Below are 24,587 nucleotides of genomic sequence, written 5' to 3' on the forward strand. Positions count from 1 at the left end.
GGAAGAAGATGAGGCTCGCGCGATTATTCCGCGGCGATATATGCACGGTTCCCCGGAGCCGCAATTCTTACGACAGGTAGTTGTGCATTGGGACATTATGCCAAATTCCACCTGATCCCTCGCCGGTCGATTATGTAAATGCGATCACCGATCCAGGGATACAATCGGGAATTGTACAACTACAGCAGTATGATGAAATGTATCGGCCCACTCGGCCAGCTCCTCGACAATCCTGAGCTTGCCACCGCGATCACCTCACCACGCAAGTGTCCCCACAATGCTGACACGATTTTCCCCGAAAAAGGGTTTACAGACGCCCCAGAAGATGACATTCTCCCTTGGTTTTTGAGCATTTGAACAGTGACGTGGTCCCCGAGGGCCTTACTACTCAGCTGAATGGCGGTTTGCAGCTGGCATCAACTTCCGTTGAAGACCTTGGCGAGAACTCCCCTCTTTCTAACTTTGGAGGGACTTGACCGAGGGAGGCATGTCAGACGTACGCGCGATCTGGAGGAGCGGCGGCGGCAGGAGCAGACCCGTTTTTGATTATATAATGTAGTTTCCGTTTTTGGAAATATATAACTAAAATTACTGCTTCTTAGAAATCAATCAACAACCCAGGTTGGTTGTGAGCGCTCGACGTGAACGGGAAGCAGTCTGTTGTTTGCAATTCGGCGAGGCTCGTCCGGGCTCCTCGTTCAACTGTGGTCTCCTTGCGGATTACTCCACCACTTAAAGCGAATATGTTTGAGGTGTTGAAATCCTTGTTTTCTTGGTACGCTGTGGACTGTCCATTGAGTCCGTCGGACTATACATCTTGCGCACGGGCATTTCCATGAAGGATTGCCCGATGCTTCTACTTTTGGCATCCATGTTGATGAACGCAGTCGAGGATGGCTTAAAAGCCACCTCGCGCGATTTTTCTCTTTCCTCTCTCCTCAGTTCACATCTTTGGAACTGAGGTGAGACTCCTTTTTTCATCACTTGGAATATTGTCTAATCTTGTACATATTTCCTAGCGCTAATTCGCGACTAGGTAATGACTAATAATACTTAGTTCACATCTTTGGAACTGAGCGCTAATTCGCGACTAGTTCATAATTTCAATAGGTTATTTGCCCAGTCAACTCTGAACCTAGTGAACTCCGGACCCTATCCTTCCTTCCCCACTCCCCATGTCCCAAACCAGCTCAAACCCAGCTGCTACTGCAGCCGCTACCACCACTTCCTCATCAATCGACAACCCTAGATTTCCTATCGTGGCCTTAGATGCCGAGGGTAAGAATTATCGAATATGGGCATCGAGAATGGAATCCGTCCTCAAAGTCGGGCATATGTGGAACGTAGTCAAAGCTGTGTCGGACGGCGGAGAACCTACCACCTTGGACAACTGATATCTAGGCCTATAGAGGGGGGTTCTCAGGACGTTTGATGAGGGCCTAGAGGCTCTTATTGTATGGGAACATCCTAGGACGTCCTGACACGTCCTAACAATTCAGTTTCAATTCAAACCTAGCATCAACGTCCTGGGACGTCCTAGGATGTCCTTGCAATTCAAACAAAAGTCGCACATCCGTTATTATCACCGACCACGCACAGATGGTAGTAAGCCTTTCATTGGACAAAAAATACACGTGTAAATACAAGAAATATTGGTTGCAAGAAATCTTACCAAGAACATTACTATGCTGACAACAGTATTAGTCGCAAGAAATTAAGGGAAATTGTATCAAGAAAATACAAGACAACAGTCGCAAGAAATTGCCAAAAAAATTAAGAGAAATTGTATCAAGAAAGCACAGGAACGGGTGATCTGCACGGAATTATATGATTCAAGATGGAGTGGCTAAACAGTCAAGTGTGTAGTTCCAAGACCGAAGTATGCAATCACGACAAAGTTCATATGGTCTCACTCCCAGAGGTCAGGTACGTCCTGAAACGGAATAAAGGACCAGCCTGGATCTACAGTAGAAAAGGCAAGGTTCGGATCATCTGGATCGCCTGGGCCAGTCGGCAGAAAGGGAGCAGGAGTTTCAGATAGGTTCCCAAGAGTTGCGCCACTGAAGCTCAGCTGCACATTTGGTTGGCTGTGCAACCCAACGGGGAAATATGATTGTTGATTCTGGAGCATTGCAGGCATGCTTGCCTGATGGAAAGAAGTCTGAGCATCTTGAGAGCCTGGTAGCATCGATGTGCCCTGGACATTTCTATTAGCTTCCACATGGCCTCCAAGAAAAGGTGATGAAGATGTGGCGGAAGACGACGGGGCAACAATAGGATAGGAAGATGAAGACGACCCAAGGAAAGATGTATGGGGAAGGCAATTGTCTGAGTCGTCATCCGGGCCAATGATCGGCTGAGACTTAGGTTGGCGTCGATAGGCCAAACGTTTCTTGGCTGCTCGTTCATTGGGAGCGGGCCGACCAACAGGGTCCGTAGCACTGCGCTTCCATGGCACGGATGTCGATGGAACAGATGTGGGCGTTTCATCCATCTCTACATCCTCATCTCTGATTGGCCCCGCATGTGTCCACATTGGATGTCGGGCCTGCGAAACAGAGACCAAGGTCGCACCAGAAACGCTTGAGATGACAGCGGCCTGATCATCCTGCACAGTTAATGGGCGAACCTTAGGTCTCTGATCAGGTGGAAGCTTCATGATCTGCCGCCAGAGCGCTTTGAATACCCCATCCGAAACCAGCTTGACAGAATGTTCCTTGAAAAGCTTGTAATAATTGAACATTTCGTCATCGGGCCACTGGGTGAGACAAGAGCGTGCCTGAAGCAGCTTGGCTGGTAGCTGTCCCCAGGGGAATTTCTTGTCCATAGGGTTAGCACCCATGATAGAAGAGGGCAGCTGTTCGACGAGATGTAACCGAAGCGAGGACCTACACTCATCACGGGTCTTAGGCGTCGGCGGTGGGTGAAATGTTCCTCCTTGAGGCCCTTCAGACACACCATCATGATTCGCTATAAACTCGCGCATCCGTTTGATGAGTATTGTGTTCGAGCCAGAAAGAGATTTAAAGAAGGCTTCGATAGCACGGGAGTTCGTAATTACACCATTTGCGCTGCGCGTCACAGGATGATCTGTTGTGGAGACGACAACAAGCGCCATGTGAATACCATTTGGCCTGGCCCATGCCAAATCTTTAGCAATGCGACTCATATAAAGATTCATATTCTTCGCTTGAACGTGTGGATCAGAGGCCAGCCTCTGGAGGATTCCTTTGTTGCTCTCATTTTGCTGTTCGATGACTCCGCTTGCCCATGCCTTCCAGCCAGGTGAAGTCTTCCCACCAAGGTCTTTCATATGATCATCGTATTCCTTTCGAATATCCGCCTCCGTACACTTTTGTCCTTCCGTAGAAAGGGAATCAGGCGCCTGCCTCTTCAGACAAATGAGACCTCTTTTGTGGAGGCTCTCAAATGCATTCCAGGCATTTCCGGAGTGGCGCCAATGTTTTGTGGTAATCATGCAGTTGGCTGACCGAAGTACGAGATCTGGAGATTTTTTCCACTGCTTCGCATAATCTATCAGCGTACTGATGTGCTGGTTCACCAGTTTCTGAATGATTTCCCGTTGATTCACAGTCAAGGGGCCACCACGCAAGCCAATAATCCGTGACGTGCCTGACTCTGTGTCAACTGGCTCGAGACTGTCCTCATCGGTGTCCATTGCGGTGAGACCCGCCAAGTCGGAGGCAACGGTATCACCTAGTTCATCCGCATTTGCACCTGGCACCTCCTCCGAATGAAAAGGAGCTCTGCTCCTTGCTGATCAGCCAATGGAACATCGGAGTCAGCATCGGGAGAGGTTGGGACTCGAGAGGGTGGAGGGGTGGAGGGATCCTGCAGGATGGGTGGTGATTGATACACTGGATTCACAGTTGGACGGGGCAGCGGGGTTCCTGGTCTGGCATCAACGTGACTAGATGAATTCCCTTGCGCGGAAGAGGTATGTTCACCATGCTCCCGTGGTCGTGGTCGAGGGACTGTGAAGGGCAGATCTGATTGGCTGAGACCTGAGTCGTCATTTGAGTCTGGAGCTAACAAGGAACTACGGGTTCCTTCTGGAACTACGTCCAACAAGCCTCGCCGCCGTGATCGTGTAGGGTTCAGGGATGGAGATCCTTGGTCATGAGTGGGAAGGATGGGAACCAAGCAAGACTGCCTTTGGGGGGATGGTTCTCGGGTCACAGGTACACAAGAAGTTTCATTAAATGTTGAACCAGTCGCTGCTTGACATTCGATCGTAGAATCTTTCGCAACGGAAGGTGATGACGGAGCGGTAGATGTCTTGGCGGAATGGCGGCGAGCACTTTGAGTATATGTGGCGTTCTCCCGAGATTCAATGAGACGGGCAGAGGGCTTGCGAGCTCGTCCAGATGTGCGTTCCATTGTAAAGTAGAACCAGGTCAACCACGAGAATGCAGTAGACACACTTCGGTGTACAGCAATAAATCGGGTCTAAAGGCCGACACGCTTTCTGGACAGATAGAGAATCCGCAATGCTGAAGAGATAGGCCCAGCCAGACGATGTGCCTGCCAGAAACTTGCGCAAATCCGAAGACCTCAAGCTGCAGAAACAGCTCTCAGGGCTTGTGCTTTAAGAAAACGCCGTAATCTAGCGACCAAATACTAACGCTGTCACAGAGTTGCGCAGTGAGAGATAAGGGGGCACTAGATGCAGCAGTTCCGCCTAAAGTTTCAAAAGACGACGTTTTTCAGAGATTATAAGGAAAAGGCAATGGTTTTCATGACCCACTAACCTTGCAGTCCCGGGGAGGAAATAGAAAAAAGTCAAACCTAAATTCCGACCTCGCAGGACTGACGAACTCAAGCCGCAAAAACAGCTATCAGTCGTACAGGGACTACGAAAACCTGGTGTTAAGACAGGAAAACTAAGAGACACCAATGTCAGGCTGATTACACGTAAAAAACGCGTCAAGCATTGCTCTGACGCTCACTCACCTCAAGCGCTGAGGAAAATTGTTCTCGACCCAAATAGGCTTCAACAAATACCCCCGGAGACACAATAAGCAGGGCTTCCGTGGATTTTCAGTACCCGCTACTCCATAGCGGGAGCTATATTCGCCCTAGGACTCAATCTTGTCTGCTGTTACTGACAATCCCTTGCTCACAATACATCGGGTCTACACATAACATCCTCAACATTAATTATTATCAGTATATACAGCACTATTATGATACTGGGAGCAAAAAGATAGAAAGAAAACAAATGAACGATGTGGCAAATATAACTACAGAAAATCGATTGTCCATCGCCGAAGTATGCTCGATGATAGTGGTGCCACACATGTAGAAGAATGCAAATATTGAAAATTAAGACATAAGAATACAGCGGAGGCCTTACTTCACCTTGAAGTAAGGACAATAATCCTTGATGGCAGTGTCGACGGTGAGTCGCCATTTTCGTTGCCCTCTGAGATACTGAAATGATTCTGTCTTCTCCTTCGACTCTCTGCAAATGACGTCTTGGGAGTTCTCGCAGAGATACTCCAAGAGATTCCGAAGAGCAGCGTCAATAACTGACTCAGTCCGCCAGATTTCCGCCATGAATGCTTTCCTTCCCTTGAACAGAGCCGAATCATATGCACGTGCGACGAACATAAAACGAGTCACCCCATAACTCTTGAATTGCAATGGCATCGTGTCATACCAAGCATCGAGGACATGTGGGCTGAAATCAAAGGAATGCAGCTTTACATTCCTCGGGGTGGCTTGAGCCTCAGTTGACACGAGCGGATCAAATCCATGATAAAGGAGTTCTTCGCCAACGTTGTCATTTGTCAGGACCAGCGGCGCATCTGTGAGAAGTCTTGAGCGAAGCTCCTCAAATGGGACACTCTCCCAAACACAACCCACGAAGTGAAGGTCAACCTTGGATACCCAGGAATATGATGCCGCTTCTTTCCCGGAGAATGGATCCAAAGGACTGAAGATTGCGAAAGCAAGCAGGGCATGATAGTGTGCGTTGTTCTCCGAGATGAGCTGAGTGACTCGGTCGAGAACATCACGGTGCTTTGCAAGGATCGCAATGCGTGTTTTCCCATACTTCAAAGCCGATTTGCTTGCCTTGGCTTGAGCAACTGCATACACACCACGAACCTCAAAGAGAGGGGCTGCCCATACGTCCAAATCGGCCTTGCCGAAAGCTTGGAAATGTTTGTCTTCGAGCGGTGTTGTCAGACAATGCCAGGATGTAAATGGGATAGAATGAGGTTGGATCATGCGCAAGACGGGCACTTGCTGAGAGAGGTGGCATCCCGGCTGTGGTAGAGGCCTAGGATTTGACGAAGGGACATCTACTTGCATCTCAATGGGTGATGCAACCTGACGAGATGGACCGAGGGGACTCGGAGGGCATGAGGCGGATCGACTGCGACGATGAGAGGATTGAAGACAGCGGGAAACGGAATAAGAACGAGGGCGAGAACGAGAACGAGAACGGTCAGGGGAGCGTGAGCGAGAATGAGAGCGAGAATGAGGGGAGTGTGAGCGGCGGCAGGAGCGAGAGCTAGAATGTGAGTGATGGCGACGACGTGAAAATGGAAAGCTGAAAGGTGATCGATGGCGACGAAGTGAAGGGGGAGAGGATGAATTCCGGCGGTGGCGCACCGGGCTACGTGAACGACTCATCATCGATCGTCTATGATAGTCCCCCCTACGATCTTCACGCTTGTCATGGGGAGGCTGCCAATGCCGAGGGTGATCATGGTAAGTCTCACGATCCCTTGCAAGAACACGACCACGAGCAGGCCTGCGATTCAATGCATCACTGAGATGCTTTTGTGCGTCCCATCTTCGTCCAATAGGCCCACTCGGACACCGATAAGATCGAGTTTCCACGCGTGAAGCAGAATGTTGGGTTGTTCGACTGCCCACTTCGCGACGCCCCTCGTCAAGTTCCATGGAACCTGAACCTGACGCTCCGCTCATATGCAATGGTGCCGATTGTTCACCTCCATGCGTTTGAGATACAGGATCGTGCATCCTTGTCTGCAATGGTCCTGCGAGACCCATAATCCCGCTGGCAGCTGCAGCTGCAGAATGAGTCGGAGGTTCAACGAATTCCTTAACAGGACCCCGCGTTTTTGCCTGGAGTGATCCTGCAACACCCGTATCCTCATTGGCGGTCACGGGTATAGGATTCGCTTGAGGCTCCGTGAATTCCCTGATAATAAAATGTGATACTATGATTTAGAATGAAATTGACTCATCAAACATACCCTATGAGTTGCAGATACTCTCTGGATAATTGTTGACGGCGAGAGAACTCAGTTTTGTCGAGTTTCACCGGATTTGCCCACTTTCGCATACAGTACCGCTCTAGCGGTGTCTGTCTTTTACTGCCCCAGGTTGTCGATCTCACATTTTTGCCAGCCATGCCAGCGATGATATTCCCAACCTCCCGTTGCGCCTCGCCTATGCCCAGATAGGCTCGGGCGATCAAGAGAGCGCCATAGGGATGGTGCTGGGCTTCCCTTTCCTCCCGGTCATAGCGTTCATGCGTAGCTTCGAACTTCGCCAAACCCTCCTCGGTGTCATCAAACATTGGCGGATCTGGGGCTTTTTGGTACCGTTGACCAAACTCGAGGAGATCTCGACAGGGCTCCCGAACGACAGGTCCAGGGGGGGAGAACCCTCTTCCTCTGGTAGTGATTCAGGTAACTGAAGAGGTGATTCAGGTAACTGAAAGGAGTCGAATGTTTGGGGGTAAATGGAGTGAATGACCCCGAAGATATCGATACGGAATTCCTTGTTATTATCGTGGTGCTTGGCCAATAATTCAGATATTCGAGCACTCAGCTCGAATAGGGGATGTTCGCTCAAGTGCATTACACCTGTATCCAAGGATTTGGGCGAAAAACATTATTGGCGGGAATCCGAAAGTAGGAAGAGGTCGACGGACGGTGGACGGTATGGTCGTACGCTACACAAAGGGATTTGAGAGCGCCAAGCCTGCGCGCTGGGGGGGGAGAGGGGCTTCTTCGATTACGAAAAATGGAATGCCATGACGAACCAAAGGTTCGAGGTATTCTCCAAATTCGAGTTCAGGATTCGCCCCTGGACTCGACGAAAACAGTGTGCATCCTATTATTTCCCCAGTGATAGGGAAATGAGGAGGGGGCAATTCATGAAGAGAAGCAAGAAAATCGATTACTTTAAACAAGGCCCAGAGGGCCCATGCCCGTAAGTCAAGCGCGCGCATAAAAAGAAGTTTGATTGCACGCTGCATCTCAGGCTCACGCGCCGATCAAGTAATCGATCCCAGTCCTTCAGAACGTCGAACTTGCACTCGTCTGGCTTTGGCAGTGAGAGCGATACGAAGTCCGCAATATTGCTGACAGTCTTAAACACGAGAACGCATTGCTTGAGCCTACTTGCAATCTTCTCTCGCTGTATCAACCATTCGGGCTCCAAGATCTTGTAATCTTCGTACCACGATATGTTCTCATTCCAAGGATCGGTGCGGACCACCAGGCTGTACGACCGCCAAGGTCGTGATCGGTCGTAAAGGACAGGGAAGTGAGTGAAATCCCATGAAGGGGCAAAAGGATAAATGAGTAAATGTGAGGGCGTGCTCTCGTCATTGAGCCGAGGCCACTGTGTGTTGGTCGCATGTAGATTCGCAGCGATGGCTTGGGGGTGAATACCGGGAAACCGATACAAGTCCGACCATTGACTGTTCGAATGTGTCAGCTTGTATGCTGCACATACTGGTTGGGGAAGGGATCCTGATTGAGGGGCTTGAAGTCAGCGCTGAGTTCAACATAGATTAGATTAATACCATCCTTGTACTTACCGGGGAATGACTTCTTGAGGGCCTCCTCAATAGAGCTTATCCGCGTGTCGCTAATTAATGAGTTTTCCTCCAGACCGTCCCGAAAAATTGACCAACGATCTGTTGAATGTTCCAGAACGTTCTGTCCAGGCGTCCAAGATATACTAAAACGCGGTTGAGGGAGTGATTTTCCTTTTTTGGTGAAAACGAGGTCCTTGGGCAAGCGCAGCCCAAAAAGTGAACGGCTCGTTGAGGCAGTCTGGTCTGCATCAGAAATGTCAGTCTGGACCACTACCGAGGCAACGACCTCATTAGTGGGTACAGGGGCTGACGAACTCCGGCTTGCAACACCAGTGCGAGCAACTGCAGAGGTGGCGGCCTCATTAGTGGGCACGGGAGCTGATGGCCTTCCACTGCCCTTCCGCTGCGTTCGACTTGTCGAAGCACCTAAGTCGGTCTGAACAGATTCGAAGCCAACAGGCTTCTTGTCTGACACAGGGCCCACCTTGTTGAGAGTGCGATGCGTGGCGCGAGCTTTGCCTTTCATGGACCTTCCGAGGCGATTGTGCAGAAGAGACGAACAAATCACCGGAAAATTCCGTGGCCCCAAGACGACTAAAAGAAATAAATATAATGCTGGCACTAGTGAGGGTGCTTATGTGTGGTATGGCACCCTTTCCGTTAATAGGTTTCGGCAATCTTTGCTGACTGTAGATATGTAGATAAAGTTGGACGTTTCTAGGCCAAGATCGCAGACATTTCGCTGTAATTAAATTAATCTTTGAAACACCAGAGAAATCAAAAAAAGAGGGCAACAATAATTGGAATGCTGAGCGCATGCCAAATATACTTATATAATTTATTTTTGTTTGCCTCACACAACTCTGTTCTGCCTCGATCCAGACTCGGTTCTGAGCTTTTGAATTGGACCTTTCGATCAATGATGGAATGGGGTCGGGCGAAATCACATTGTCACACTGCGTCGTGTCAAATCGATGCAACTTGGCATACTCAGTAAATAAGTAACTATATGAGCTGCACTGTAGTGTACTATGTAGCTACGATGTATTTATTCAACGCGTTGCCAAAAATCTCTCGCTGCAGCGACTCTGAAATAGTTAGATACTAGGTATAGGGAGCCTTCAAATATATTTATATGGCTTCCATTTGCCAATGCGGGGTGTTGTTGCTGCCTCGATGCAACCCGAACCCAACCCAACGAGTCGGTTCCGAGGTTGTTCCGTCTGCATTCAATGATGGTGTCCCAATCAAAGCTGGCCCCGGCCGTTTTCATGAATATTGCACACGTCGATTGACGCCGACGCCCCGGCCTTACCATCTTATCGCATGAGAATTCATTCCGGGACCGTTGAATGGGCACCGTCATTCAACTCCCTCCCCACCGATTGATAACTTGCTGCACATTAAGTAAATAAATTTGCTCAATATCCCATAATTATCAAGTCATATATGATAATATTAATTATTGCAATCAATTTACACATAAACCCCTCCAGTGCCTGGGGAATATTCATGACAACATCAGGATAGGTATAGACACAATGCCGGCTCCAGGCCTTTTGAATTGAACCTTCTTTGAACAATTGAAACGAACAACTGTGTGTTTGCAACGATGTCCGGCCCTTCTGAGGCTCGCCCCGGAGGTGGAAATATGGTGCCTCCATGCCAGTGTGGCAATCAACGTAAGTTCAAGCGATTTTGTACAAGCATGGCCCGGCTGGTACTCACCGTGTTGAAACTTAGGTGTGGGATTCAGGGACCGTAACCACAGCGATGTTATCTATCGTTGTGCTGGAAGAGGACCACAATGTAATGGGGTTTGTGAGTACATAGGAGTGGGCTGCTGTATTCCGGAGCGGTTTCCTCATTTTGGGCCAGATGTTTTCGCCAAGATGGACGAGGAAGATCTTTTGGGTTTGCTTGGACGGAGCATTCAGCAGGCATGGTGCGCCAGTTCATCTCTCATTTCGTTTCATACCGTATTTCACTGATTCTGGTTCTTAATACAGCCGTGATCGAGTAGCGCTGTCAGAAATTCGTAATGCTGTTGCATCATCCGCCGACGCCCAAGGCTCTGGACAACCTGGATTTCTACCTCAACATTCCCCGATCTCTCCCGTTCAATTAGGCAATCAGGGGCTTCCGTTACAACCCGCCGGTGTGTCTCTGTGCGATTATCACGCCGCCTGCACCGATCGTGAGCGTCTTGGACTGTTGTTGGAAATGAAAAGATCACTGCAATCGCTGAATGAAGATATTCGGGAATTGACTCAACGTCTCCTTCTCAATCTCGAGCAGGCCCGGTTGAGGCTTCGTGAGATCGATGAGGAAATCGCTGCAATAAATGGTCGTCATTCTTAGACCTTCCATTTTTTTTTGGTTCTTATTTATCCTATTACTTTGGCTTGCACTCATGTATGTATTCTTGGGCATAGATGCATGTTTTGTTTCTTGGAATGTGCGTGTACACCTCGGCGAAGTAAATCGACCTAGTAAGGAGTCGACCAATAATGGATGTGCAAAGATGCGACCCAAATAATTATGTGAGAACTGCACTATTGGTTGATTGGTGTGTCGTTGTTTGTTTACATCGATGCCATGTTGAAGCGTGCAGTTTAAGTTGCAACCACCACGTCAGCACCCGCACGCGCCAGACGTCGACTGAGACAAAGCGAACTGCTGCTCGCTGAGTCCTGTTGACCTTGGTTCTGAGCTCACATAAGGTTGGAGAATGTGTTGGATGATGCACAGGTCATGACGCCGCGCCGGTACGCACATCGATCTATGTTCACATCTTCCACAGATATTCCTTTTTCCCATGTCTTACCTCCACGTAACGCTACGGCGTTTCATGCGTAGCAGCGTGCAGCGTGCAGCGTGCGCCATATGTCTCGCTGTCTGTTTCGCCGCTTCCGCTTCGCTACGTTTCACTTGTAGCGTTATCATCATCTTATTTCTTGATTACTTTTGTCTGATACGTTGTTATTATCTTATACCGCCGCGCGGTTACATGTTCAGCTCTGTCCTCTCCCTCTCGTTCGAGGGTCCCCGCCGAGTGCTACGTAACAACGGAATGTGTCGGGGGGATTCGTTGTTGTTGTTGTTGTTTGTTTATGTTGATAACATGTTGAAAGGTTCCAACCCACCACCACATCAGCACCAGCACGGCCGGACAGAAGCGGACTTCGGTGAGTCCTGCCGACTCTCATCCTTGTCCTTGTTTGTTTGCATTGTTGAAACTGTTCACACCACGTTAGCGCGCACCAGACCTCAGCTGAAATGAAGCGGACCGTTGTTCGATGTCGTTGTTTGTTTGCGTCGATACCATGTTGAAACGTTCCTTCCTTGTAACCGCGACGTTACTACTCGCACGCGCTAGTCTTGACTTTGGCTTGGAGCATTGGTGTGATTTAGGAAGTGTCTCTTTCGAACTGAATTAGGTGTGTCTTGGGCCCTTGTCTCCGCCAGCTTCATTACCTTCACCGTCGCTTACGTCGTTTATGCTAGATTCGAGGCGCTTCAGCTGTCCAGGCCACCGCCCTGACTGTGTCCAAACTGGGTGCATGCCTGGTGAGGCCCAGTCAATGCGGGTTGCACACCTTTTATTAAACTGATTCACCTGGTGTTCCTCATTGGGATTTTTTTCTTGTCAAGTCGCTATCTAGTTTGTATATTTCCATTGCTGTCACGATGCGTGCCTCTGTGCCTCGACTATTCTAGACTGGGCAACCCATGCCTGGAAAGGTTTGTCGACGCAAGGCTTGTGTCAAACCGTCACTTTGTATCTAGTCTGTATATTGTCGCGATACGTGCCTCTGCCCCGACTATCCTAGACTGGGCAACCTATGCCTGGAAAGGTTTGTCGACGCAAGGCTTTTGTCAAACCGTCACTTTGTATCTAATCTGTATATTGTCGCGATACCTGCCTCTGTGCCCCAACTATCCTAGACTGGGCAACCTATGCCCGGGAAGGTTTGTCGACGCAAGGCTTGTGTCGAACCAACTATACATAGCCAAGGTCAGTACCCCCACTTTGTATCTAGCCTATATATTGTCACGATACGTGCCTGTGTGCCCCGACTATCCTAGACTGGGCAACCCATGCCTGGAAAGGTTTGTCGACGCAAGGCTTGTGTCAAACCGTCACTTTGTATCTAGTCTGTATATTGTCGCGATACGTGCCTGTGTGCCCCGACTATCCTAGACTGGGCAACCTATTGCCTGGGGGGGGTTTGTCGACGCAAGGCTTGTGTCAAACCAGCCATACTTAGCCGAGGCCAGTATCCTGAGGTGTTGCGAAGTCACTTTGTATCTAGTCTGTATATTGTCACGATGCGTGCCTCTGTGCCCGACTATCCTAGACTGGGCAACCTATGCCTGGAAAGGTTTGTCGACGCAAGGCTTGTGTCAAACCAGTCATACTTAGCCGAGGTGTGCATCCCGCAAAGTCAGATCTAGGCTTGCATGCGCGTGACTGCATTCTTTGAGAGCAGGGGGTTATTGCTGTAAACCTAAACCATTAACTCGGCCGACGGTATTGACCCCTCATTTGTGCTATTCATGTCGTTCATCCCGCTCATCGATTCTGCCAAACGACGCCAGCGTGCAGCGAGCAAACCTAAGCCAACGCAACCTAAGAAGAGAAAGACGAACCCTGTTGGAGATGCCCTTGATCGAGTGATCCCTGTCCCTGGTCGTTCAGTGGATGCTTCACAGCCCAGTTTGCAAGCAGACACAAGTCAACGATCAGTGGAGGATGGTGATTTTACGGCGTTCATTCCACTTGATGTTGCGTACAGGGATCCGACGCCGCCTCCTGAGCAGCATGTTGTTCGCTCAACTCGTAACAATGCCAACTTACAATCACTCCATGCGCGCCGTCGTTTACGTCAGGCAGACCATTGGAAAGACTCTGTTATCGTGACTGTCATGCGTGTCTACATGGAGCGAATGAGGATTTACCGCTCAAAGCTGCCTACGAGCGCTTCTGCAATGTTAACGCAGTTCGTATCTGATGTATGCGATTGTGGGGAGGTTCACAATTCTCTCACCGTGCTCGGGATATTTTGGGATCGTCATGAAACCATCAGCATCCTTACTTGCCGTCGTAGACCTGCTGCAAATCAACTCATTGCGAGAGGGCTCTTTCCTTGCGCTCCCTACCGCCCGTCCTTGGCGGTATCTCTGGAGATGCTGGAATTTGCAACTGAGCTATTTGCCCGCATGGCACCAAACAACAGAGCGTTTGCAGCTGCCACTGAGGCCGTTCTTGCTGCCAATGGATCTACATTCCAAAGCGAGGACTCACTTCGGCGCCGCTTTGCCAACACGCTTCTCCATTATCAAATACTTGTTGAGGAGGTCCATGCTGAGGTTCAGCGTCTGGCACGGGTCAGCCTTCCATTGTCCAACCCAAGCGACACGCGCTCTGTTGAGAATCACCTAATAAAGTTGGACGAATCAACCCCGCTCGACGCGCGTCGATACATTAATGCCCAACACACAACTGCCATACCTGATCAACTACCTTCCAATACAACTCCCACCACCTTGTCGGACGCAGAGTCTCTCAAATCTCAAAGCACGAGTGAGTATCTTCGGTCGCGCTGTCCGTTGTGCTTCGGCGGCACACACGCTATGTCGCTGGAACTCCTCGCGCAATGTATTGTTTGTCTGGATGCCAATTTCCAGCTCAAGAGGAAATGTGACCAAGACATGCGCCGTGGCAAAGGAGGGCAAGGTTCCAAAGATCCACGATATCTTTCACCCCGTACCATCATTCTTGATCAGGCATTTGTGGAATACTGGCAAGCCATTGCGGAGAAGGAACGTCATCCTTTGCGAGGCACTCGGCAGAGACTATCTACTCTTGGGCTTCACAATAGGAATACAGCTGGTGGTGCCCACCAGGCTGCACAAGAAGTGCCGGAGGAGGACAAGGTTGAACATGGCTTGCCTGGCCCAAATTCAATGTACGATGCATGTGGCCAGTCTTTCATTGCCGCCGATGGCGACCGTGTTAAGGCTTCTACCCGAATGTTTGGGGACACTGGCGTCATGGCAATGGTCTGTCCGCACGACATTCCATTGTTCCTTGTGAATATGTGGACTGCAGGGGAAAAGCAATTTTATGCCCTTGCTCTCTTATCGGCGCTCCTGCAGCATATTCCATCGTCTTGGAAAGTTGGTGTTCTATACGATATTGGATGTCAGATGGATCGTGCGCTCAAAAAGTGGGATTTTGCCCCAGAATGGCGGACCCGGCTTGTGTGGGGTGTGTCAATATTTCACGCGTATGGCCATCAGTACAGCTGTCAGCTCTGGTATCACCCTCGGAAAAGTGTCATCTGGGGCCTCACTGATGGTGAAGGCTGTGAGCGATTCTGGAGTGAGCTACGACGGTTGATTCCTGGACTGCGTGTCACCGGTTATCATCGGCGTCTGTTCATTCTTGACACCCAGGTAGCCTATGTTGACGCACAGAAGTTTCCATTCTTTGGAAAGTGGTTACATGCACGCGTGCTGAAGGCCCGGGGGAAGGAGGAAGAGGCTTTGGGAAAGCTCAGTGATTGTTCCATTGAACAACTGATGGTATATTTCACTGAGCAGCGAGCTCATCACTCCAAACCCCAACAGCGTCAGTCAAGAACAGCTGCTCAGAAGCACATTGACCGTATCCTTAATCTCACGGCCACGTTGGACCTGCAAAAAAGAATTCATGAGGATTTGGGGCAACAGGGTACTGCTCTTCAGGATCCGACTGATTCCATTGGTCATGCCCTTCGTGCTGACTGGCAAGAGAAGTTCGAACAGAGTGAGCGGAAGTTGGTGCACTTGGAGGGAAAGATTCGTAGTGAGACGGTGTCCCTTCAATCAACGAGACCCACGGACTTCTCTGAGCTCCAAAAACTGAAGAAGGACAAATGGACAAACGAGATGTTGAATCTCCGTGTCATCAAGGACCAGCTCCTTCACAAACTACGTGCCCGGAAAGCTGAGTTGAGCGTCCTGGACCGAACCCATGCTGCTCGGGCTTTGGACCAGAGCATGAAAGCCCACGTCGAGAAGGCAGTAAATAGACGTTCAAGTGGCATTGAGTCCACGCTGTCGAAGTACAATGATAAGCTGAAAGAACTTGGTGCACTCCGGGCGCTTGATCCAACCCGTCACCATGTTTATTTACCGCCAATCATCCTACGCAGCGACTTGTACAAGCTTGATATCGACCAGGGCATTTGGGAAGATTGTGATTGGTCCCAATTTCCTGATGGTACTCTTCCTTGTTGGCTCACCGATGCGAAGGTGAAGGAGCAAATTCGTCTCGCACAGCAATTACACAACAGCCGCCAGGAGCTCAGGAGGTGCAAGGCTGAGCATGCCAACCTTCGCCAGTGGTTCACTCAAGAATACCACTCATATGAAGCCCTCTACAAACATACTGAGCACCGCGACAAACCCGTGGCATTCTATGCATACGAGAAGCTGTTATTTCTCCAGCAGATTCTTGACCGATGGTGCAGTGCAACCAAAAATGTTCCGATTGCTGACGATGCTTCTGAATGGCTGTCCCCTGCGCCCCTTCAACCGTTCCAACATGGCCAGCTAAACAGGGATGTCCTCAATGACGAAGGGCTTGAGCGCATAGATGATGATGAGGAGAGCCTAGTGGCAAACAGGGACAATATCCTTCATGAAAATCTCATAAGCGACGATGATTCCTCAGACCTGGAACTTGAGGTAGATAACTATGATGAGTCTGACTTGTTCCTTGCCGCAGCCGAAGCAAGAACGCTAGCTGGTTACGATGATCCTTCCGACAGTGATTCAGACTTAGGAATGAACAATGTTGTGGCATAGCAGTTCAGCTCTCACTTTTTGTTTTTGTGTTCCCAGTTTTATTCCCGTTGATATTCTATTTGATTGTAAGCATCCCCATGAGTTGTAATAACACATGTTGATTGGTTCCTGAATACGATATACGAGGTGTTGTGAAAAATCTTAAGGACATAATTACGTTTTTTGTGCTGCAAACTTTCTCTAGAGACTCATGCTGCAGTGTACATAGCGTCGTGAGCAAACAGCATGAGAGCTGGCCTGCCCAGTGTCCAAAAGACTCGTACACTACCGGACTTAACCTTAGCTTGTGACCCCCACCCAGAATGTTTATGTTGTGTGCTAAGTAGTTTCAGGACGTCCTAGGACGTCCCAGATATTCTCACAGGTCCATTTTTGGCAGCAAGCCGCTTCACCAGGACGTCCCAGGACGTCCACAGTGGAATAGGCCATTTAGGCCCTATCTGAAGCGCAAAAAACACCCCTTGATAGGGTCTGATACTTAGCTGACTAGCCTGAACCTACACCGTCAACGACGGATCAGAATTATACGGAATGGATGGAAAAGGACGAACGCGCCTATGCCTACATCAAATGTCACATCAATGACGAGTGTATGACTTTGATCGATAATGCATCTCACGCGCGAGAGGCCTGGAAGATACTTCTGGACCGTTATATCGGTACAGGCCCCAACCAGGCAAACATGCTACATACCTCTCTCTATCAATTCCACATGGAAGATACCAGACCGCTGGAACCTCAGATCAATGAGATACGACGAGTGCGTGACCAATTGGCAGCTATGGGCCGCAAAGTCGACGACCAAGACTTTGTCGCTGCCCTCTCCTCAGCCCTCCCCGGTACTTACCACAATCTCAAAACCTTCGCCATCGTCGAGATGAAACACTCCAGACACCTAGATTCCCTAACCTTCATCGACCACATACTCGAAGAGGAACGCATGAGACGAAACGATCCCACTATCAGCGCAATATTCGCCAACTTCGCGAAGTCCAACCGCCGGGAAAAGAAAAAAGGCGAGTCAAACTCTAACAACGCGAAGTCAACAGTCCGCTGTACGAATCCCAAGTGTGGCAAGGAAGGCCACACTTTCGAGCGATGTTGGGCGGAAGGTGGCGGGTCTGAGGGTAAAAGACCGAAAAGGCCGAAGGGGAAGCGTGGTAAATCTTCGGGAACACCGAAGGAATCAGCTAAAGTGGCGACCTCTTCGGAAGCCAATGATCAAGTCTTAATTGCTGGTGTATCGGAGACGCTAAGTGCGGCACTCACGGAAGCTCGGCAAGGACGATCCGAGTGGATCGTTGATTCTGGAGCTACCGCTCACTTATGTGGTAACCGCGAATGGTTCACCACTTATCGTAGTCTGAACCCCCCTCGGAGGATCGTTCTGGGAAATAAGAAGGTGATTTTAGCACCGGGTATTGGACAAGTAAGAGTTACGTTCAACTCTGGACACTCACCACAAAATGCGACAATACGCAACGTCCTTTATTGCCCCGAAATAGCCCACAACCTCCTATCCGTCATCCAACTCAATTCTTCTGGCACGTATGCAACTTTCCAACATGGAAATTGTCAAATCTTCAACTCAGCAGATCAACTAATTGCTGTTGCACGCACCGAGAATGGTCTTTATAGACTACCCGTCACCGTCGCTGCCCTTGAAAAGGCTTACATAACTACCTCCCACTCCGACGACGCTGCTAACGTGGCGCGCACCACTACTGCGAGTGCTTCTATCGATGTATGGCACAAACGACTAGGCCACATCGCGAAAGACTCTATTTTTAAAATGATGCGTAGTGGAATGGTTAGAGGCATGGACGTGATCGGACACAGAAACAATGACGGAGCGGCTTACTGTCCAGAATGTGAGGCCTCATCCCATCACCGTAACCCCATCCCTTCCAAAACCCATACTCGCTCAGACGAAATCCTCGGTCGAGTCTTCTCCGATGTCTGCGAAACGCAAACAGTGACGCGTGAAGGGTTTAAATACTTCATCACTTTTGTCGATGATCACAGCCGATATCTTACCGTCTATCCGATGAAGAACAAGTCTGACGCACTCGAGAAGTTCAGGGACTTTCTTGCAGAGGCGGAAAGGCAGACAGGCCACAAGTTGAAGGTTCTTCGAACGGATGGTGGCGGCGAGTATTTTTCTACTGAATTCACCGAATATCTAAAGAGTATCGGCATCGTCCATGAGAAGACGAATCCACGCACACCACAGGAAAATGGGGTAGCCGAAAGGGTCAACAGGACCCTGGTGACAATGAGTATCGCCATGTTGAAGAGCGTTGAGTCGAAACTCGGCCGCTCTGCTTGGCCGTACGCGTTGCGACATGCTGCGCTAATAAAGAACGCCTCCCCCACTCCGCATTACCTGACGACATCTCTCCCTACGAACGTTACTTTGGTAATAAACCAAACCTTTCAACACTACGTACCTTTGGCTGCAAAGCCACACTCCACATTCATCGCGACCTCCGTCGTAAGCTGGATGACCGCTCCATTCCCGGCATTCACCTTGGATTGGCCCAAGGGAAGAAAGCATTCGTGATTTACGATCCCAAGACTCGGAAACTTCACGAGTCCAGGGATGTTCACTTCTTCGAAGAGTCGGATAAGGAATCAGAGCGCGTGACGATTGAGGTAGAATCACCTGATTCCCCGTCGCATGTGATCGCTCCCGGGAAGAATGATGGAATGGATAAGGTTGAGGGAGATGGAAATGGAGGAGGGGAAGATCGAGAAGATCGAGAGGGAGAAAGGGGTGAGAGTGAGGACGAAGATGGATTAGATGGAGAGAACCCACCTACACCTGTCCCCGAACCCGAAGTTCAACTGCCTGAACCACGTCGATCAACACGTATACGTCACGCACCTGTCCCGGATGACGACATCCGATATGAGGCTTCATCCTACAACAGAACGCAAAATGCCCCTGAGTTAGTGGGCGTAACTTGGGCGATGTCAGCGACAACAACAATACCGCGCACCTATAAGGAAGCCATGGATCGCCATGATTCGAATTCGTGGCTTGAGGCTTGCACTGAAGAACTTAGTGCGTTGAAGGAGACAGGGACTTACCTTCCTGTACGAAAGAGTCAAGTCGACCCTCATAACGTTGTGGGATCTAAATGGGTATTCGCATTGAAGAAGGGGGCCGATGGGGAAATAGAGCGATACAAAGCTCGCATCGTCGCGAAGGGTTTTAGTCAAATTTACGCAATCGATTATGAAGAGACTTTCGCACCCGTCGTTAAGTGGGCCTCCATACGGATTCTCCTCGCATTAGGTGCCCGTCTAGATCTGGAGATCCACCAGATGGACGTGAAGACCGCATTCCTAAACGGCGAACTCGAACACGACATTTTTATGCAACTGTCATGACCGACAAATCCCGGGGCTCCGTCAGCGGCGAACCAATGCCGATAGGCGAATCCGCCGACCCGAAACCCATCCTAACCAGCCCCCAACCCCATGTCTGGCCCCCTGCCTTACTGCGTGAGACTTGGCCAAGAATCAGAACCTAGACCCTGCCGGTATTCCGACCTTACCTCCAGTTCCTGAGCCCTTGGCGCTCCCGGCATTCAGTCACGCCTGCCTTGTCTCCATCTGAACCACACTCATCGCTTCCCGCTATGTGGTCACAGCCATGCCCCGCTTATTTGCGGACTTGTATCGGCGCCGCACGCTGACCTCCGCTTTTCCTCTGGCCATTTGTCACTTGGCAGCTTATCATTCATTCCTTGCCGAGTGCCAATTATTGTTTGCTTCCCTGCCAATATCGGCATTTGATCCCCTCTTTATTGGCACTAGGTTATTGATCTCATTCAGTTATTCATCAATAACCCTTGCCACTTATTGTTTATTGATCTGTTCCTCGTTTCCAGTTCCCGGGCTCTTGTCCTTATTTAGTTTGACAATTCCCGCTTATCTCCGCGCCAGACTGCGCCGGACTGACCGGCCTTTCTATATTCCCTCTTGCCTATTTATATACCTTGTAAATACTTTCGGGGACCAGAGTCTGAAATCAACTAGAGTACCCCCCCTGTCTGGTCTGAGTCCCTCCTTCTGCAAAGGGGGCTTCCCCCCCTCTGAGTCCGTGCTTGCGGAGTCCGCGCTCCTCCTATAGGTCCGCTCCGCCCGCAAGTCTTGTTTGAAGTCCGCTGTAAGTGTCAGTTTGTAAATACGGGATCTCCCCCAAACGTCAAGCTCAGGGCACAGCGCTCCACCTGAGTCGCTGAGGCCGCGATCCCACTCTGCTAACCTTGAACAGCGCTTCCGGACGCGCCGCATATTTCCGCCCGCATATCCGCGCGTGCGCGCTCCAACAGACCTCTGCCACAATCTCCGACACCGACAATATCCCAGCCTCTGACAAAATCCAGTCTCTGACAGTATTTCAGACTCACTCTGGGCTTGACGTTCCTCCGTCATTCCATTCTGAATTCCCGTTGCGATCCCCAACTCCGTCGCCCGGCCGATTCCGTCTTCTTTCCCACGGTCGCGCACATCCGCCAACAAACCACTCCCACTGAAGCTGGATCGCGCTCAGTAGGGATTCTGGGGTTCCCTGATGCCATCATGGCTCAAACCCGCATTCTCTGACCCTCTGGGGCCTTTTGATAGGCACTCAGAATGGGCTTTTAGGTCGCTGGATAATTTCTGGATTCACAACCTCATTCTGATCCGACTCTACCTGGCCATACCGCTTTGTGCTCTAGATTGTACCCCAATCTGCGAGCCTGAGTAGGGGCCTCTTCCTGTCCTTTCTGATCTTCCATCCAGTCATTCTGTCATCCTTATCGCGACCCCATCTGTCCTTATCTGATCTGACTTTCCAAAATCCGATCTCCGTCCGATCTGTTATCTATCGCGCCGCTAGCAAGTCGCTGGCACTCCGAGTCCGTGTGGGCATCTCTTCCAAAATCCTGGAAGTAGTTCAGTTGGGCAACCTTCATTCACTTCAACTCCGATATCCGAACATCTGGCAAGCTGGCAGTTGATTTCAACTCGCTGCCGCTTTGCACCTTTGTTCACCCCTTGTTCACTCAGTATCCTCTGACGCGCTTGGGATGCGCCTTGGTCTCTACCCACGTTATCATCGACCTCGGCACCCCATCCCTGCGCCTCTAACCTCTGTTACCAACTCCGCAACCTTCCGCCATTGGATACTCGGTTGTCCTGACTACTGATAACTGGAGGCGCTTCGTGCGTCGCTGGTCTAATCATGGTCAGACTCCCTTATGAGTTGTCACCTCTGTCGACCTCCGGCTTGTCCAGTCTGCTTAGCCTGGCTTGCACCACCTCTGTCCACCCTGTTATGTTTCCCGCTTCACCATCGTGTTTCAATCACCCATTCTTTGGGCGATTTGGATACCGCGGTGTTGTGTGGATTTTCTCCCTGATGCCGCGTCTTCAGGAGAGTATCTTGGGCACCCGATGCTTTTCAGCCCGGGGCCACCTTCCATATTTTGTGTGGCATGAGTGGTTAGGAGCCCGGCGAAAGTCTCGGCGAGACTGTACCCGTGCGCCTACCCTCAGCCGTTTCCATAATCCTTGATACCCTCTGTTAGTCTGCGGACAGTCTGGTCTAGGTTACCAAAGACTACCAAAGACCTCTATGCTGTGCATCCTTGGCCTGAGCAACCAGGATTGCATGTCCGGAAATCAAACCGGGCGTCTCTTCTGAGACTAAACAAATAGTCTGTTCCTTCTTTTTTCTGTTTTCTGTTTCTCTTTTGGTTTGATAATGGTCGATTCCCCAGTTCAAGGGGGTATACCCCCGGCTCTGACTTGTCTTCCATTCCGGGACCTCTGTCTCCCGTTATGATCTTGTCATTCCTTTTATTTCTCTGAATGGTCGATTTCCTTTTCGAAATATGTCGCTCGTTCTCTCTGTTCTCTCTGATCTCCGTTTCTGATTCTTCGCTCGCCCTCTCTGTTCCCTCTAAACCTTCTCTTAGGTTCTCCGCTCTTCCGCTCCGATCCCGTCTCGAGGGCTGATCCCCCTGCTGAGGCTTTTGATCCACCTGCCAATCCAACTCCGTCTCCAACTCCGGTTGCGCTATGCAACACCCCGCTGAAACATTGCATGCCGTTTGTGGGCATAATTGCCGCCAAGCATCTCCCCTGTTCCGTCACCCCATCAGTCCAACTCCGCACGTCGCCGTTCATTTCCCGCTTCTGCGGATCTGAACATCACCTCGTTTGTGGACACGATGTCGCCAAACACCTCTGTTTTCCGGTGCAATCTCTCTGTTGTCATTCTGACATACCTCGTTGGATGGACCCTGCTCTCTGTTCTGGGACGCCGACTAGCTCACTCAATATGATCCGTTGATCAACGAGTATTGGGCAGTCACTAGGTCTGTGCATTCTGCATTCCAGTCCAACAAAACCGTGCACTGCAGCTGGTGGAACTTTTCCCTGGTTGCGCTCTGAACCCGATTCACCGTCAGCACTTGATTGTCAAGCACCACTATCCCGTCCGCTTGCTAGCTAAGCATTCTGACAAAAGGGCTCTGGCCTTTGCTTGGGCATTCACATTTTGGGATTGTGAGCTATGCTCCCCTCCACTTCGGAATCACTCTGTCGCCTACATTGCTTCAGCCGTTGCTGAGCAATTCCGGCCTCTGAGAATTTCCGCTGCCTTTGGGCACCCCTCTGAGAGAAGAGTCGCTCTCTTTTCGCCTTCTGCACTTTTCCGCCACTTCCCTGTCATCCCCTAATCCGCTAACTCTGCCATCAATACCATCAGTACTGCGGCCGTTGCTGAGTACTGTGGTTGAAGGATTTTGTCGCCCTCTGGGCACTCATCTCTGGAGAAGAGCCACACCCTTCTCATCACTCTGCAACTCCGCCTTCGCCTATGCCGCTCCGCCGATATGACCACCCTCCGCAGCCTCTGGCGCTTCTGAGCCTTCCGACATTCCTCCTACCTGGGACTGGCCAAGTCTACATAATTCGACCTTGGTGCTGGTACCCGTTGGTACAGTCCACTATAGGCGATAAGTGTCTGACTTCCGCCACGCTCCTTGGTTTGGGATTTACGTTCACGCCTCCGCTTCCACTCCGCTATTGATTGTGGTCTATCACTCCCTGTCCTCTCCAACCTCCTTGTTCCCTTGGAGTCCTACTCCGTTCTTGGTATTCTGACTCGCAGATAACCTGCTTGTTAGAATCCTAACTCTGCTACTCCTTGTCACCCTTCCGCATCTGGTTTCTTGTGTTGCACTCTGCACGCTTGAACCTCCGCTCCGTTACCACTCCGCTTCTGGATTACAACTTGCTGGGCAATCCGCTTGTTGGTATTCCGCCTCCGTCAGCTCTGTCTGGACTTAACTGGCTGGTTAGGCAGCCTGTTGAAGTCTCTCCTCTGCAATCTCCACTCCGTTACGAGCTCTGCCTCTGCCTGGAAACTCGGTGTCGTTTGTTCCTAGGTAGACGATGGGACGTCTACCCCAAGAGGGGGATAAGGACGTCGCCAAGTCAACCATTGATGGTCCCGCCGATGTTTTCCGCTCCGCGCCGTCCTCAAAGGCATCCAACCATCTGCTTCTTTCACTCCAAGCCATGAGGATTGGTTCCCTTCACACCTGCAGACGCTTCACCACACCCTCGACTTCTCTCTCGAGTGTAATAAGCCTCCCTGAGCATACACGCATCTCTGAAGCCCTCCCTATCAAGGCACCCTCTGGCGATAAGTCCCTTTGCGGACCCGCTCCTCTGAAAGACCTCCGCTGAGGCACCTCTCCCACAGCCCCTCAGGCTTGTGACTCTGCAGTGTTCTCCCCTGAACACCAACTTGCGGTAAGCCCCTCACGGGCACGCATAAGTCAACTCTGTAAGTCCTCTCTGAGGCACCTCAGTTGCGATAAGCCCCATTGCG

General features: G+C 50.4%; 6 protein-coding genes across 6 annotated transcripts; 3 read left to right on the forward strand and 3 right to left on the reverse strand.

The window, feature by feature from the left end:
• Positions 1 to 1,175: 1,175 nt before the first annotated feature.
• EI90DRAFT_3131227 (uncharacterized protein) lies at positions 1,176 to 1,481 on the forward strand (the record flags this gene model as incomplete). Its single annotated transcript, XM_039064373.1, has 2 exons — positions 1,176 to 1,355; positions 1,410 to 1,481. The coding sequence occupies 2 exons, from the start codon at positions 1,176 to 1,178 to the stop codon at positions 1,479 to 1,481; spliced, it is 252 nt and encodes an 83-aa protein (XP_038910785.1).
• Positions 1,482 to 1,759: 278 nt separating this feature from the next.
• On the reverse strand, positions 1,760 to 2,292 carry EI90DRAFT_3078370 (uncharacterized protein). The gene has a single exon (XM_039061774.1). The coding sequence runs from the start codon at positions 2,186 to 2,188 to the stop codon at positions 1,910 to 1,912; it is 279 nt and encodes a 92-aa protein (XP_038910786.1). The 5' UTR covers positions 2,189 to 2,292; the 3' UTR covers positions 1,760 to 1,909.
• Positions 2,293 to 3,717: 1,425 nt separating this feature from the next.
• On the reverse strand, positions 3,718 to 4,401 carry EI90DRAFT_3131229 (uncharacterized protein; the record flags this gene model as incomplete). The annotated part of the gene is made up of 1 exon (XM_039064374.1): positions 3,718 to 4,401. The coding sequence occupies one exon, from the start codon at positions 4,399 to 4,401 to the stop codon at positions 3,718 to 3,720; it is 684 nt and encodes a 227-aa protein (XP_038910787.1).
• A 972-nt stretch (positions 4,402 to 5,373) lies between these two features.
• EI90DRAFT_3131230 (uncharacterized protein) lies at positions 5,374 to 9,356 on the reverse strand (the record flags this gene model as incomplete). The annotated part of the gene is made up of 4 exons (XM_039064375.1): positions 5,374 to 7,198; positions 7,254 to 7,636; positions 8,275 to 8,710; positions 8,746 to 9,356. 4 exons carry the CDS (start codon positions 9,354 to 9,356, stop codon positions 5,374 to 5,376), a joined length of 3,255 nt encoding a protein of 1,084 aa, XP_038910788.1.
• Positions 9,357 to 10,442: 1,086 nt separating this feature from the next.
• On the forward strand, positions 10,443 to 11,191 carry EI90DRAFT_3131231 (uncharacterized protein; the record flags this gene model as incomplete). The annotated part of the gene is made up of 4 exons (XM_039064376.1): positions 10,443 to 10,512; positions 10,574 to 10,651; positions 10,709 to 10,775; positions 10,840 to 11,191. 4 exons carry the CDS (start codon positions 10,443 to 10,445, stop codon positions 11,189 to 11,191), a joined length of 567 nt encoding a protein of 188 aa, XP_038910789.1.
• Positions 11,192 to 13,822: 2,631 nt separating this feature from the next.
• On the forward strand, positions 13,823 to 16,687 carry EI90DRAFT_2937616 (uncharacterized protein; the record flags this gene model as incomplete). Its single annotated transcript, XM_039055182.1, has 2 exons — positions 13,823 to 14,534; positions 14,565 to 16,687. 2 exons carry the CDS (start codon positions 13,823 to 13,825, stop codon positions 16,685 to 16,687), a joined length of 2,835 nt encoding a protein of 944 aa, XP_038910790.1.
• Positions 16,688 to 24,587: the final 7,900 nt, after the last annotated feature.

This window comes from Cantharellus anzutake, assembly GCF_015039405.1.
Source record: "Cantharellus anzutake strain C23 chromosome Unknown EI90scaffold_74, whole genome shotgun sequence".
NCBI lineage: Eukaryota > Fungi > Basidiomycota > Agaricomycetes > Cantharellales > Hydnaceae > Cantharellus > Cantharellus anzutake.